The sequence below is a fragment of the Sinocyclocheilus grahami genome, unplaced genomic scaffold, assembly GCF_001515645.1.
Source record: "Sinocyclocheilus grahami isolate Dianchi unplaced genomic scaffold, SAMN03320097.WGS_v1.1 scaffold1564.1, whole genome shotgun sequence".
NCBI lineage: Eukaryota > Metazoa > Chordata > Actinopteri > Cypriniformes > Cyprinidae > Sinocyclocheilus > Sinocyclocheilus grahami.
Genome location: NW_015506743.1, coordinates 137,341 through 154,840, shown reverse-complemented (window position 1 = coordinate 154,840; position 17,500 = coordinate 137,341). Strand labels below are relative to the sequence as shown.

General features: G+C 32.4%; 1 protein-coding gene across 1 annotated transcript in view; it reads left to right on the top strand.

Annotated features, from left to right (window-relative positions):
- LOC107571199 (unconventional myosin-IXa-like) overlaps positions 1 to 17,500 on the top strand; it is a 94,731-nt gene that overhangs the window by 11,681 nt on the left and 65,550 nt on the right. The window contains 1 exon segment of the mRNA XM_016257499.1: positions 11,932 to 12,850. Coding sequence (XP_016112985.1) covers positions 11,932 to 12,850 — 919 coding nt within the window.

The window sequence follows — 17,500 nt, the reverse complement described above, 5'->3', positions numbered from 1 at the left end:
TGTTGCTAAGACATCGCAAGGTTGTTGATATGGTGCTGTGCGTGGATGCTAAGACATTGCTTTTTGTAGTTTCTAAGGTGTTTTGGGTGGTTGTTAGTGTTACTGTGGGGTTGCTAGGCTGTAGGTGGTTGCTAGAATATTGCTAGGTTTTTTTGAGTGGTTGCTGGGTTGTTGTGGGTGGTTACTAAGATGTTGCTATGTGTTTGCTAGGGTGTTTTGGGTCGTTTTTAATTGTGTTACAGTGTAGTTTCTAGGTCAATGCAAGGTTGTTGTTAGGGTGTTCTGGGTGGTTACTAAGACGTTGCTATGTGCTTGCTAGACTGTTTTTTAAAAAAAAGTGTGTTACAGTGTGGTTGCTAGGTCAATGCAAGGTTGTTGCTAGGGTGTTCTGGGTGGTTACTAAAATGTTGCTGTGTGCTCGCTAGGCTGTTGTGGATGGTTGCTAAGACATTGCTTTGTGGTTTCTAGAACATTGCTTGGGTGTTTTTGAGTGGTTGCTAGGTTGTTGTGGGTGGTTACTAATATGTTGCTATGTGCTTACTAAGGTGTTTTGGGCTGTTTTTAAGTGTGTTACAATGTGGTTGCTAAGACATTGCAAGGTTGTTGCTTGGGTGGTTGCTAAGACATTGCTATGTGGTTGCTAGGATGTTTTTTTGGTGGTTGCTCCATTAGCAGCGTTTATTATTTCCATAGAATTAATGTAACCGTTTATATTGTCCAAAATCTTCAGAACAGCCAATCAGAATCTCAGGACTGTTAAAGTCTCTCTCTGTCATTCTGTTTGGATTTCTGGAGTCAGTCTGCAAAGCCTCATTCATGCAGAGCCTGATTTCTGAGCTCCTCAGATGTGGGTCCTGCGCTCCGGTTGGGATGGGTCGGGTTCTGTCCCGTCCGGGCCGCCCACGCTTGTCATTAAAGCCAGATTTGTTCTGCTTTGATCTCTCTGAAGGATTCTGAGCAAGGAACTCATTTATATTTGTGACAAACCCAACAATACTAAACTAACCAGCCCACAGATTGTTTAATTTTAATGTGTTTGAGTAGATGTAAGTCTATAAACCAACACAGTGGACACAGATGACTGACGGTTAGGCTAAGTGTCTGATTGGCCTTCACATTAAAGGTTTTGGGTTCTTAATGAGGGTCTGAAGTTGTAACTGCGTGCGAGAGTGTTTCATTGGTTAATCAGGAGGAACAGAGCTTGGGATTGGCTGAGGATGTAATGACGTCGTCCAATCACTAATCTTGTTACATGTCAAAAAACTCGTGACTGTTGGTGTTGAAAGACAATAAACTACACATTTATGAAGTTTGATGTAACTCTATTGACCTCTGACCTTTGTTGTAAAACTTAGTGAGCTACCTACCTAGTCAGCTTCTTTTGCATTGCATGTATTTTTGCATATAGTCCAGAATGCAGTGCAATTGAATTTATTTGTTTGTTTGTTTCTGATTGTAGTGTATTGTTTATATTGTATTTTTATTCATTGTAATTTATTTATTTATACTGCATTATTTATATTTTTATTGATTTAAAACCTAGTGAGCTACCTACCTAGTCAGCTTCTTTTCCATAGATTCTTTCCCAGAAATTAAATTATATTAAATTAAATTTGAAATTAATTTTAAAATTAATATTTTATTTATGCACTATATATATATATATATATATATACCTAGCTTCTTTTGTCTTGCATGTACAATAGTCTTGCAAATAGTCCACAATACATTGCAATTTAATTGTATTTATTTATAATGTGTTTATAGTTTATTTATTTTATTTCATTGCATTTTACTTATTTATACTTAATTTCTTATTTATTTAAATTTCCTTTGAGCGACCTACCTAGTCAGTTTTTTTTGCAGAATGCATTATTTTATTTGTTTGTTTGTTTTCTATTTATTTGTTTATATTTAGATTTTATTGTGTTCATAGTGAGCTACCTACCTAGTCAGCTTGTTTAGCAGTGCGTGTATTCTTCGCAGATAGTCCAGAATGCATTGCGATGCACTGATACGTGTGTTTAACTGGCACAAAGAGAGAGGATTTGTTCCTGTATTAGCAGCCGTGTGTCAAACGAACTAAAATAGAACATGCTTTGTCATAATTAGAGCCGCGGAATCTATTCATGCGGGAACCATGAGGCCGAATAATGAACGTATGAATTACAGATCAATGTGAAGCGTTACGTTTATGTCTGGAGCTGCGCTGAACTCGTTACTGAAATATTGAACGGCTTCTTTTTCCTTGTTTCTATAGCAAGCTGATGTCATTCATTTATTTATCCTTCTGTTGCTTTACTGTATCTTTCTTTACATTCATGCATTTAGCACAATCCAAAGCGACTTACGAAAGAGGAACAAAAGCAGTTTGTCAATATTTGTACTGTACAGCACTGATATTTGATATCAGATGATATCATTGCTGTATTTACTGAGAGAGCATTTCCTCATGAGGGAGGAAGTCATTAAAGCAGAATTGCACATGTAAATGGAAGCGTGTAGTGTGTACTGTCTGTAGTGTACTGGATATAGTGTGTACTGTCACTGTATTCTCTGTAAGGCGTGTGTTTCATGCATCACTTCAGTCCCATAATTATGTCCCTTAATGTCAGCTGTTGACGTGATTAGTGTCTTTTGTGTTGATGCATGGGTGACGTCTGCTCTCGTCCCCTGAGATCTGCCCTGTGTTTCCTGTAAGTCTAGACTAATGCACTCACATTGTTCTGCTGTTATTGATCTGTTCGTTCCAGCAGCAGTGTCTCAAACCCTCAGCAGGCTGGACTTCAGAGAGCATGTCACTTTTCTTCTGGAATGACTGATTGTCGGGTTCTTGTTTCACTCTTTTGTCCTCACATGCAGCTCAAATAAAACACTTTAGGAAACTGGAGACTCATACTGTCTACATAGGCAGCATCCTAACAACATGAGCAACTCATTTAAAACACAAGCTTTATCCATCCATCCATCTATCTATATACTGTATATATGCACATATAAAAAAGTATTCATTAAAAAAAGAGTATTTATTGTTTTGTTTATTTCTCAAAGGATAATACTAAAAGGGCATTAGTGGAGTATGGTGGTCAGTAACTTTTTGCAGTTTGTGATCTTGTGATCCTGGTTCCTCATGATACATTTCTTCATTTAATTTTATTTCATTTCATCATTTAATTTAATTTAATTTCATATATCATATCATATCATTTCAGTTTAAATTTTAATTTCAATTTAATTTTCATTCCCATTTTATTTTTTAGATTGCATTTGATTATTTTACTTTGTTTCAATTAATAAAAATGTTTTTGAGTTTTAATCTTTATTTATGTCCAGTTAGTTATTTTAGTGCTTCAACTTAGTTGTTAAGGTATCATTTCTACTTTTATTTTATTTTCAAAATTTGAGATTTAATAATAATAAATAAATAATTATATATAAATTATATACATCTACACACAAAGTTTTGTAATTTATTTAAAGAAATGTATATATTTATATTTATAGAACTGCAATTTTGTAATGCAAAAATTAGAATTTAAAAATATATTAAATTGCTATAATACAAAAAATATAAAATTGTATATTAAATGATATAATTAAAATAATTTAAATGTACTCTCTCTCTGTATATAAAGTACAGTATATAAAATGTAATTTATTTATCCTAATTATTCTAAATAAATATATAATTAAATAAAAATATACAAACTTTATACACATGCACACAAAATACATAAAAATATATGAAGAGTTTTTATTCATTTGTTGGATTTATGTATGTATTTGTGCACATATATGTACAGTGTATATATAGAGTAAAATATAATAACTATTTATTCGTCAATTTGGTACTACATTAATTATATATATATTAATTGTATAACGTGTATATACATAAAAATATATAAAGTATGTAAACTACATATTATAAAACTAAAATGAAGTGTAGTTTCTATCAAGCTCGATTGCAAGTTCACAAGATGCGTTCATAAATAAACGGCACAGTCAACATGCACAGTTCAGACTGAATTATGATCAATATTTGCTGATAGCTGATGTTCATGCGCACATTTCTGATGAATGCAGAAAAAAGCGGAAACAAAATTTGGAACAGAACGGAGTTGCATTGTTTTTGAACATGCATGCAAGCAAGAACACTGGTTGATTTGAATGACTATAAGCATATGGATGTTCTTGTTTCCTTTGAAGGGAATGGGTGTTACAATGAGGCTTTGTGCTCTGGCTTTGAAGGTGATTTAGTGAGTCAGATATTGTCATTTAATTGTGTTGTGAATTATATTTGTAATAAAGGTGGTTAAAATAAAATAAAAAATTATCTCTCCCTTTCAAGTGAGCTTTATTGGCATGACTTGCACAGTATTGCCAAAGCATTGTCCATTACATGAACAAAGAACAACTAATGATTATATAATGCATTAACAAAACAAGAATAGACCTATAAATCAGTAAGTGAATAATTATGTATCATTGATAAATTTTTTATAAACAAGAAATAAGAAAATAGTTAAGATATTGTCTTAACTAAAAAAAAAAAAAAACGAAGAAGAAAACAAAACTTTTCTCTCTTACATTTCTCTCTCTCTCTTTCTTTCAATTCAATTCTATTAAATTCAATTCAATTCAAATGAGCTTTATTGGCATGACTGTAGAACAGCACAATGTTGCCAAAGCAATAAACAGCGAACAAGTTATACAGGCATATATATAGTTAAAAAAAACGTATTCATGACCATATTGTACATATATTATCACATAACACACTCTCACACACACACACACTCACACACACACACACACACACACACACTCTCTCTCTCTCTCACACACACTCTCTCTCTCTCTCTCACACACACACTCTCTCACAGACACAGACACACACACACACACACGTGTCTGGAGGAGCGGCAGACAGCAGAAGGGATGTGAACAGATCCCCGTCCAGCATTCAGATGCGCGTCCGTCCTTTTTAAGCTCCATTCGGTCCCTTGTTTCTCTCCCGGACTTCTGCTTCCTCACCTTATAAGGATCAAACCGGGATCCGCTGCGGCTGATGCTCTTTCCCGAGGCTCTGGAATGTCAGCGTTTGATGGTTGGAGGCGTGATGATGATGATGGGCTGTTCAGGACTGAGAGATGAGGATCTGCTGCTTGTTGGAGTCTAGTTTTGTCTTTCTGGAGTTGGAGTTGAGTCTGTCTGGTTCTCATCCATGCCCGTCGTTGCCCTGCAGGTCACAGGGTGAGTCTGTGCGTTATGAATGAGATCTGGAGATCAGTGTTCGTGGTTTTCTGAGCATCAGGTTCATAAGGATGATACTTCAGCTAGAAATCTGTATGTTTGATGACTTGACTGACAGGCGGTTTCTGAAAGGATCGATCTGAAAGGGCATTCGTGGAGTTTACTGTACATATGATGGCCAGTCATGTGATGCATGATTCATTCTGAAGTTTCTGTGGGATTTCAAAATGCTCGATTGCTCTTGTAAACCTACAGATTATCATTTGTTATATACTGTACGTATAGTATGATGTTTGTACACTTTTAACGGATGCCTCATGAAAGGACTGTATGCAAGTCAGTGTTATTTTAGTATTAGTTTTATACAATTTCTAATATATTGAAGTAGCTTTTATTTTCTAATTTTTAAAAAAGTTTTTCTTCCAAAAATTTATTTTATTTAATTTTATTTTTTCAATTAACAAAATGTTTTTCATATTGTTTTTATTTATTTCCAGTTTTACTTATTTCAATTACGTTTTTAACGTAGAAACATGGAAAATGTTTATATACTATATATATTTTTATAGTTTTTATTCATTTTTGAAGTAACTTTTTTTATTTTTCATTTTCATTTGTTTAATTTTTAGTCATTTTGTTTTGTACTTTTGTCATTTTTATATTTACTTTTTATTTATTTATTTTACATTTTAGTTTTTTTCTTCTTCTTCAGTTTTAGTTTTAGTTCAGGATTATTTTTATTATTATGTATTTCCCATAACTTTAGTGCTTCAACTTATTTTCAGTTACTTGCCAGGGTAACATTTCTAGTTTTTCTTCTGATGTTTATATTGTATTTTATTTCAACTTTATTTTAATTGACAAAAATGCTCTAGTTTGTTTTAGTTCAGTTTTAATTATTTATTTGTTTCCAGTTATGTTATAATAATAAAAAAGTGTAATAATTATTTGATAATTTCCAGTTAATTTATAATTGGTTATTAATGATTAATTTTATGTTTTTTTTAATTAATTGAATTTAAGTTTTTCATCTAATGTTCATTTTTTATATTATTTCTAGTGCTGTCAATCAATTAAAAAAATCAACTAATTAATCACACATTGTTTTCTGAAATTAATCACGATTAATCCCACCTAACATTAAAGTTTTTAAATATACTTTTATATTGTAATCATTTTACATTCAATCTTCAAATCAATGTAGAAACAACATGAAGACAGTATATTTTTAATATTTGTTTAATGACATCTTTTTTTTATGACAGTGCGAGTATCACTGATACCAGTACTGCTGATGTCTCTATAACAATTGTTTTCTTTTTCATAATATTTAACCACTGACTAGCCGTTCAACATTACAGTATAGCTGAGAGCTGTCAATTTGAACATTTATTAGACTTTAAAAAATAACAACTTCTAATTTAAGTGAATTTAAAACAATCTTCACGTAAACCCATTATAATATGTGTCATATTCAGCAGCGTCTGCCCTTCAGCAAGCAGGAAATATACAGAAATTGATAAAGTTATCAAACACTAAATTCTAAATTAAATATAGATGAATGCTTAAAGCTACAGAAATGATTGATTTGCTCTGTTTTCTTTGGTTCTTTGATGAACAGCATCACAGCAGCTGGTTATGATGCTTTAAGAGCTGCTGCTGCTGAACGTGACTCGCATCATAGTTTCTCATAACTCTTTACCTTTTCTGACTCTCTTCAGCTCTTAAAGACATGTTCTTAAATCTGACTCATATAACAAATACTTACATGCACGCACAGCAAGGCAGCTTTAATCGCCTTTTGGTAACTTAATGAAAACTAGACCTATATTTAGTTTTAGTTATAAAAGCTTTGATACAAGTTAACACAAAGCTTGATGTAAAGGCTTTATTTGCAAGAGTTGCGTGAGTTGTGCTGCGACTTTAAGGTGTCGTTCTGATTCAAAATGAAGTTGCATGGCATGCATCTGTTTTATAATGCATGCACATGAGACCGTGATGTCCTGCACCCTTCACAGTATGTACTTCAAGTGCCCTTTGTAAGTAGGCCAAGTGATGCTCTCTTTCAGACGGGATTGGCCCAGTGTTTCCACTCTTGGTCTGTTCGGTGTGTTTGCATGATTTGTAGTTTGATGAGGCGTTGGATGCGATGCATTCAGATCGGATGTCGTCGTCGTGTCTTATCAGAAACACCAAAAACATCCAGAGAAGCTTTTGGGATGCTGTGATTTTTGGATGACGACTTCAACAGATTGAACCTGCTTTATGTGTTCATTTATTTATTTACGACTTTATACGATTCTATTTATTCTAAATAAAAATATGTAAGTATATATAGTTTATAATTATATATTATTATTTAATTTAATAATTATATAAAACAAGTTTTTTATATATTCATATTGATCTCTTTGTAAAAAATATAATTTATAAAATATATTTAATTATATAAAAATATTAACATATGTGCTGTTTCAAAATATAAGCCACACTTGTTTTATTATACATATTTTAAGTGTTTATTAATTTATTTTTTAGGGCTGTCAAAGTTCACATCAACACATCATAATTGTTTTAACAGTATATTTGTAGCACAATTAGAAATTATTATTAATATTATTATTGTTGCATTTCTTTCTAAAGAAATCATGAGATTAATTAATTTTATATTCTGTAGACACAGCCCTATTTTTTAACAGCAAGATGTAAAAACATATATATTTTAATGATTTTTAAATGCATCCAAATGGTATTTATCATTTATAAATGAGTTTATAATAAACTAAATAGTTTCCAGATAATATTGAAATTTTTTGACTTTGGTATAATCACACAAATAAAATCCAGATATTTAATTAAAAAAAATCTTTGTCATTAAAAACTTTTTAAAATTTTTATTATTTTTTTTTCACACCGTATAAAAGGCATAGTATAAATATTTTGTTTGTTTATTTATTTTTAACAATTTTTAATTTAGGCACTATATACATTAAAATGATTGTGGAGGATTCATCAAAATAGAGCAAAATATAAAATATTATATTTATTTATAATGTCTTATTTTATATTTTGTTCTATTTTGATGAATAGTACATTTAAAAAAATAACAATTATTGTGAATGATTCATCAAAATAAAACAAAATATAAAATATTATATTATAATATAATTTAATAAAAATAAAAATGTACTATAGATTTAATATAAAGTTTTTATATATATATATATATATGTGTCTTCTAGGGAGCATCCTGACTGAAAGATAAGCTCATCTGATTTGAAGTGCCCTACATAGGCAGCAACTCCCGTGAAGAGTAGTTGCATTGCATTGCATTGATTATGAAGGAAGCATTAGGTTTGTGAACAGAGCTGTTGCTCTCTGCTTAAATCTCTCTCTCTTTCACTCTCTTCCATCTGTTCATCTGCATTATATGTTTGCCCGGCTGTTTTTAACCTGCTTTAACACCTCCGCTCTCTTCCTTCCTCTTTCTTGCTCTTTTATTTTGGTGTATGCTTTTGAAATGCATCTCGGAAAGAATCTGCTTTAAATTACGTTTACTCACCCACATTTTATATATATGTATATACTCTATATGTGCACACACATATAGTTTTATTTATTCATATTTAATGTTAGATTTTCTAAGTGTTGTGAATAATTCATCAAATATAAAATATTTATAAAATATTTTTTTATAATATTATATTTGAGCTTTTGTTCTGTTTTGAATAATTATAAATAAAAAACAAATAAAAAAAATAATTATTGTGAACAATTAAATAGAAAAAATAGAACAAAATAAAATATTGCATTATAAATACTAAAATAATGCATTTTTATTTTAGATGTATTCTATTGTAATTTTATTGAATTGTTAATAAAAATAAATCACAATTATTGTGAACAAATAAATAGAAAAAAATAGAATAAAATAAAATATTGCATTATAAACACTAAAATAAAACTTTTTTATTTTAGATGTATTCTATTGTAATTTTATTGAATTGTTAATAAAAATAAAAATTATTGTGAACAAATAAATAGAAAAAAATAGAATAAAATAAAATATTGCATTATAAACACTAAAATAAAACTTTTTTATTTTAGATGTATTCTATTGTAATTTTATTGAATTGTTAATAAAAATAAAAATTATTGTGAACAAATAAATAGAAAAAAATAGAATAAAATAAAATATTGCATTATAAACACTAAAATAAAACTTTTTTATTTTAGATGTATTCTATTGTAATTTTATTGAATTGTTAATAAAAATAAATCACAATTATTGTGAACAAATAAATAGAAAAAAATAGAATAAAATAAAATATTGCATTATAAACACTAAAATAAAACTTTTTTATTTTAGATGTATTCTATTGTAATTTTATTGAATTGTTAATAAAAATAAAAATTATTGTGAACAAATAAATAGAAAAAAATAGAATAAAATAAAATATTGCATTATAAACACTAAAATAAAACTTTTTTATTTTAGATGTATTCTATTGTAATTTTATTGAATTGTTAATAAAAATAAATAAAAATACAAATTATTGTGAACAATTAATCAAAATAAAACATTATATTATAAATAATAAAAATAAATTTTTATTATATAATGTTTTAGATTTTGCTCTATTTTGATTAATCCAAATAAAAATGATTGTAAATGAATTATTAAAATTATTATAAATAATAAATACTTTTTTAATTACGTATTTTATGTGTTTATTGCAATTAAAAGCAAGAACATAAAATTAATAAATTCATAATGTCCTCAAAATCAAGGATTTATTTAAAGCCTCCACTTAAAAAAAAATCTAATAAAACTAAATTAACATACAGAAATGTATAAGACCAGATCAAACTAATAAATACAGTATAATCATAACAGAAACAACTATCAAACCCAGAGATGGGTAAATAACATGTAAGTGTAAAGGTGTAATATGCATGCATGTGTGAACTTGTTTTTTATAAAGTAAATAGTCTGTTTTGATGCTAATGTTGACTTTTTGGATCTATTCCTCACACAAATCGATCATATGGCATCTTGAGACTCATACTCGTTTTGTAGATTGTTTTCCTTCATTGTGAAGATGCTATAAAAATACTTTTTTGTGAAACAAGAACGTGACGTGTGTTTAAAACGAGCTGAGCGAGTGAAGGATGACAGCGTGTTGGTGTCTCGATGATCTTCTGCTGACGCTCGTCATGCAGTTGTTTTGTTTTGGACGTGCCTCTGAAATAGAAATAGCAGGGTTTTGTTCACAAACGAATTCTTCAAATGACTTCAACAAACCTATAAAACCTCACTGAACGTGACCTTGACATGCCGCAAGCCGCTGATCGTAGTATCGTTACGTCTCTCGGACTCCAGTTCATGCAACTTTCGAGAGACAGTGCTGTTTCTTATTTATATACTCTTAGAGTATGTTTTGAATGACCGTTTATATTTAGATTCGTTTACAATTTAATTTTAAGTTTAGGTTTTAGTAATTTAGTTTTGTGTGTTTTTGTCTTTTTATATATATATATATATATATATATTTCAATTTAGCTTGAATTAATTTTAATAAAAATTTTAGTTTTTAGCAATTTTTGTACTTCGACTTAATCTTAAATGTAAATTAGAGACGTTGCCTTAAATGTTTAAGTTGAAGTACTAAAATTGCTAAAACTAAAACATTTAAAAAGTTTTTATTTTTATTTCAGTTTTAGTTGTAATAATTTTAGTACTTAAATTAGAAATGTTACCTTGGAAATTTAAATGTGGAAGTTTAGTTGTAATTTTTTTAATCTAAAATTATTTATTTTATTTTGCTATTACTTATATACTGTTAAAGTATTTTATGTTTTGAATTAATATTAATTGTTCTATTTTCAGTTTTCGATTTAATTTTATTTTAAGTTTTAATGATTTTGTTTTGTGCTTTTGTCATTAGTTTTTGTTTGTCAAATATTTCTATTTAGCTTTAATTGATTTGATTTGATTTTTAGTTTTAATAATTGTAGTGCTTTAACTTAAACTTATTTCAGTTTACAAGTTTTCAGTATTCCTATACTGTTATAGTGTTTTTCTTTTTAATTACCATTTATTTTTATATTTTCAGTCTTCATTAAAATCTTTGTTTTAGTAATTTTGTTTTGTGCTTTTGTCATTTTTATTCTCCAATATTTCTATTTAGCCTTAATCTATTTGTATTTCAGTTAACGTTTTAATCATTTTAGTCCTTAAACTTATTTCAGTTTATGTTCAGGCAACATTTCTAACTTTAGGGTTATCTTGTAATATTTTTATTTTTATTTATTTTGCTATTATTTATATACTGTTATAGTATTGTTGTGTGAATTACCGTTTGTTTTTATATTTTCAATTTTAATTTTATTCTTTAAGTCATGAATTATTAAGTAATTTTTTGTGCTTTTGTGATTTTTAAAATGTATTTATTTTTTTAAATTTCAGTTTAGCTTTAATTTATTTTTATTTTTATTTGAGTATTTTAGTACCAAGCAACTTTTCTTTTCCATTCTATTCTATTCTATTCTATTCTATTCTATTCTATTCAATTCAATTCAATTCAATTCAATTCAATTCAATTCAATTCATTTTTTTAAACTGCTGGACCGTAGTTTCGTTCTGACTGACGGTTGTGTTTGGTCTGTCCGCAGGTGGGATGTCGTGAATCCGTCGGGCGAGGCTTGTGTTGGCGGAGCGTCTGGTGCTGATGGGAGCTGCTGCAGCATCATGAGTTGCCATGACGCCGGAGGGCGTCGCCGTTACGAGGACTCGGAGTTCACGCTGCACGTGTATCCCGGCGCTCTGTCTGAGGGCACCATCTACTGCCCCGTCTCTGCGCGGAAGGTGACGTCTGCGGCGGAGGTCATCGAGCGGGTCATCGAGCGGCTGCAGCTGGACCGAGCGCGCCTCTACGTGCTCGCCGAGGTCAAGGAGTTCGGCGGAGAGGAGTGGATCCTGAACCCGTGCGACTGTCCCGTGCAGCGCATGATGCTGTGGCCGCGCATGGCGCTGGAGAACCGGTTGGCCGGCGAGGATTACCGCTTCCTCCTGCGCGAGAAGGACCTGGACGGATCCATCCGCTACGGGAACCTGCAGATGTGGCTGCGCGTGACGGAGGAGCGCCGGCGGATGGTGGAGCGCGGCCTGCTCCCGCAGCCTCCCTCGGGACAGTACGCCGACCTGTGTGCGCTGCCGGATCTAAACGAGCGGACCTTGCTGGAGAACCTGCGCGGACGCTTCCGTCAGGAGAAGATCTACACGTACGTGGGCGGGATCCTGATCGTCGTCAATCCCTTCAAGTTCCTGCCCATCTATAATCCCAAATACGTCAAGATGTACGATAACCACCGGCTGGGGAAGCTGGAGCCGCATGTTTACGCGGTGGCCGACGCGGCGTATCACGCCATGCTGCAGAGGAGGAGGAACCAGTGCATCGTGATCTCGGGGGAGAGCGGCTCGGGAAAGACGCAGAGCACCAACTTCCTGATCCACCACCTGACGGCACTCAGCCAGAAGGGCTTCGCCAGCGGCGTGGAGCAGATCATCCTCGGAGCCGGGCCCGTGCTGGAGGTAAGGACGGGCTTCGGTGCTGATAAACCGTGTTTCGGCACCTCGTTTTGTTGCTGTGATCCGTGAATGCTGATGATCAGTTTATTAAAGTAGCTCACCAAGCTGCTGAAATATTGAATTTTGAACAACTTTTTGTTTGGAATTTAATAATAGGGCTGGACGATATAGCCAACATTTCTGTCTGAACTTGTTTTTTTCTTTTTTTTGCCAAATGCATTAAAAAAATGCAATACAAATTGATTTTTATATTTAATTGGTATGTAGAAATAAAAATTGTATTCTTCCTTGTGTTATAATATTAAAATATCGTATATAATTAGAAGTATATGATATTTAAATGTGTTATATTTCATATTTAATATATATGATATTTTATTAAATATTAAATACAATTATATAAATATAATTAAATATGTATAATTAAATATTACATGTGCTATATGTGTGTCTGTAATTGTATTATAATAATATATTTAAATATTTAAATATAATAAAAAAGTATATTACATGTGCATGTAATGCATGCAATATAATATGTAAATATTTATTTAGTTACTTAATAGTATATTTTTAAATTAATATATACTATATATAAAATCAAATATTACATGTGCATATAAATACTGAACTTAAATATATTCATATTTTATATTTATATATTAATATGTAATTTATATAATTTAATTAATATAGAAATGTGTGGTTGTGTGTGTGTATATTATAATTGTATTATAATAATATAGTTAAATATTTTGTAATATAAATATAAGACATAAATATATATTTATTTATTTAATTGTGTGTGTGTGTATATATATATATATATTCATAATTACTAAAATAAAATACAATGCAGTAAAAATCTATTTTAAAATATCAAATAAGTCATGTTTTCCACACTGTTTTCACTAAAATGAAGGCCTAGAATATTTATTTTAACTTATGGTCCAATATAACTGTACATACTGAAAACCATTTTTGATTTATTTTGAAAAATTGTTTAAAAAATATTTTAAAAAATGCATAAAAACATTTGTGAAATTCAGTGTTTGCTTATTTTTGCCAGCAAAATCTTCATTACCGGATTGTGAATCTTCCCTGTTTTCTGTGCGTGCCTGAACGGATCTGCTTGTGCGAGCGTCTCGTTTTGCTTGATTCACTCAGAAACTGTTTTCTTGTCTTACCCTGAAATCAGACTCGTCCCGGTGGTCCATCAAGCGTGCTGTTTTGTTTTTCTTCTCTTCTCGCATGTCGTTTCTTCTCTCTCTTCATTCTGTGAGTGAGAGTGAGACGCTCAGTTCAGGCCGCATATCTAAACGCACAGCGGCTGAACGTCACAGGACTGAAGTTTGGGCCTGAAAGTGTCTGACAAGCTTCTCTTTTGGATATGAAGCGATGGGTTGTTTGGACAGACTGCTGTATTTCGTGCATATGTTGGTATGAAGTGCTTGAGCGTTTGTTGGCTGAGGCTCAGATCCTGCTGTTTGGACGACATAAATAAGAGTGAAAGCTGCAGAAAATATGCTGTTCTATGTCTCTGTTTATGCAGCATGTTGCTTTAAACACAGAAATAGAAACATTGGCTCGTCGTAGAGTTATGACAAGTATTTCAGCACACAGATGAGAATGCTTGTGTGTGAGTGTGTGTGAGTGTGTGTGAGTGTGTGTGAGTGCGTGTGAGTGCGTGTGTGCGAGTGTGTGTGTGTGTGTGTTTGTGAGTGTGTGTGAGTCTGTGTGTGAGTTTGTGTGTGTGTGTAGTGTCTGTGTCTGTCTGTGTGTCTGTCTGTCTGTGTGTCTGCGTCTGTCTGTGTGTGTGCGTCTGTGTGTGTGTGTGTGTGTGTCTGTCTGTGTGTGTGTGGCTGTGTGTCTGTGTCTGTCTGTCTGTGTCTGTGTCTGTGTGTGTGTGTGTGTCTGTAGTGTCTGTAGTGTCTGTAGTGTCTGTAGTGTCTGTGTGTCTGTGTCTGTGTCTGTGTCTGTGTGTGTGTCTGTGTGTCTGTGTCTGTGTCTGTGTCTGTGTGTGTGTCTGTGTGTCTGTGTCTGTGTCTGTGTCTGTGTGTGTGTCTGTGTGTCTGTGTCTGTGTCTGTGTCTGTGTGTGTGTCTGTGTGTCTGTGTCTGTGTCTGTGTCTGTGTGTGTGTCTGTGTGTCTGTGTCTGTGTCTGTGTCTGTGTGTGTGTCTGTGTGTCTGTGTCTGTGTCTGTGTCTGTGTGTGTGTCTGTGTGTCTGTGTCTGTGTCTGTGTCTGTGTGTGTGTCTGTGTGTCTGTGTCTGTGTCTGTGTCTGTGTGTGTGTCTGTGTGTCTGTGTCTGTGTCTGTGTCTGTGTGTGTGTCTGTGTGTCTGTGTCTGTGTCTGTGTCTGTGTGTGTGTCTGTGTGTCTGTGTCTGTGTCTGTGTCTGTGTGTGTGTCTGTGTGTCTGTGTCTGTGTCTGTGTCTGTGTGTGTGTCTGTGTGTCTGTGTCTGTGTCTGTGTCTGTGTGTGTGTCTGTGTGTCTGTGTCTGTGTCTGTGTCTGTGTGTGTGTGTGTGTGTGTGTGTGTGTGTTCTCATTAGCAGTATTTCTCTTTCAGATCAACTGCTGTTGTGGTGGAGCAACATTTGGAAGATAACTTTTCTGAGCATGTTAAAGTTAGTTAAACTGCTTGGATTTGGTTGACATTTGAAGGAAACATTAGTGGAAAATCTTTACAGCGTGTCTGCATCTGCATTTGTGTATCAAAACAAGCAAATAAATAAAATAATACAAAATTTGATTAAATTAAATAATGAAAATTCAATTTAAATAAATAAATAGATTAAAATAAACAATAAAAATAAAAAATTAATTAAATTTGATTTAAATAAACAAACAAACAGATAAATAAATAAAGATAAGTAAACAATAAAATTAAATTAAACAAATAAATAAAAACGAGATATGAATAAATACATAAATAATACAATATTAAAATTGATTAAAATAATTAAAATTAATTCAAATAAATTAATAAATGAATGACAATATGTAAGCTATAAAATAATTAAATAAATAATACTAAATAATTAGATTAAAATAAATAATACAAATTAGATAATTGAATTAAAATAAGTAAACAATAAAATTAGATTAAAATAAATAAATATGAGATTAAACTGAATGATTGAGTGAATAAATTAATAAATAAATAGTACAGTAGTACAGTGAGTAAAAAACTTAATAGAAACTAAATATTTTCAAAATAATGTTTTCAATTGGCATAGTATATCAAATCAAATTAGTATAAATTTAGTCTTTATGCATGAAAATAGTTGCCTTTTACATTTTAGGATAGGAGTTGTTGGCAGGAGAATCGTCATATATGTGGGTCTTTGACATCTATTAGATCGAAAACTCTTGACCTGTGAAGAAATACCTGTCGTACAAAAGAGGAGCACAAACACACACGTTTATCTAAATGAGGACGTATCATAAACACTTTAGTTTTGAAATAAAGCTCATTATAATGAGACCAACTCAAACCAATCAAAAGAAAACATCTACTTTATGAATCGTTTATATCTCTGAGTTTGTCCCCTAAGAGCCGATGACATCATCATCATGCGTCATGTGACAGATTTAATTAAAGCGATCATTAGTTTGCATTAGTGCTTTAATACGGGACATTAATGATCGACCGGCTTTTACAGGAATCCGACCACAGCTGTTGGGGATTCGTCGTCTGATGCACATTTGAACCGTTCGTTAGAATGATTCTTTAAAAGAGTTGTTCGTAGGAGTCATTCTGAATCGGACTGCACTGCTTGCGCTGTTTGTTTATTGTATTATTTGGTGTTTCTTTCTCGTCACGTTCGTTTTGTGCTGCAGACTTGTGTGAAATATGATCAGTTTTGCCTTGAGAATGATTCAGTCCGTCTGTGTCTGTCTGTCGTCATGCAGTGTGTGTGAATGTTGTCGACTCAGCAGGTTTGATCACACATGTGGCTGATGCCAACCGCAAGACTGAAGACAGACGGACTCGGAATATTTTACAATTCTTGCACAATGCGAGCAGTTAAAGCTCCAGAACTGCAGTAAAGGGGGTGGTAGCTGTGAAACTTCTGACTTCAGCGGTCTGCGTGTGTTTTCATTTGTAAATGTTGTGCTAAACTACATGTATTTTTGGATCAGGTCAGATAACCGATTGATTTTGAGGGAATGCGTGTGGTAATTGGCCTTTTATTTCTGTCTGTCTTTTGCTTCGGCCTGAGTCTCACGGCTGGACCAACAGGAAGCTGAAATCAACAGCACTTTCTGTCTGAGTTCTTGTTCCCATGGTTTGATCTTTGAAAAAGCACAGATCGAAATATCTTTTCAGTACATACTGACACAGCATTTGCAACTTCCAAAATATTATTATTAATATTAACTTTTTATATTTTTATTTTTATATTTTATAGCCTATAACCACTCAGAACACCCTAGCAACTGCCTAGCAACCACCCGAACACCCTAGCAACTGCATAGCAAGCCTATAACCACTCAGAACACCCTAGCAACTGCCTAGCAACCACCCGAACACCCTAGCAACTACCCAGCAAGCCTATAACCACTCAGAACACCCTAGCAACTGCCCAGCAAGCCTATAACCACTCAGAACACACTAACAACTGCAGATCACCAACCGCAACACCCTAACTA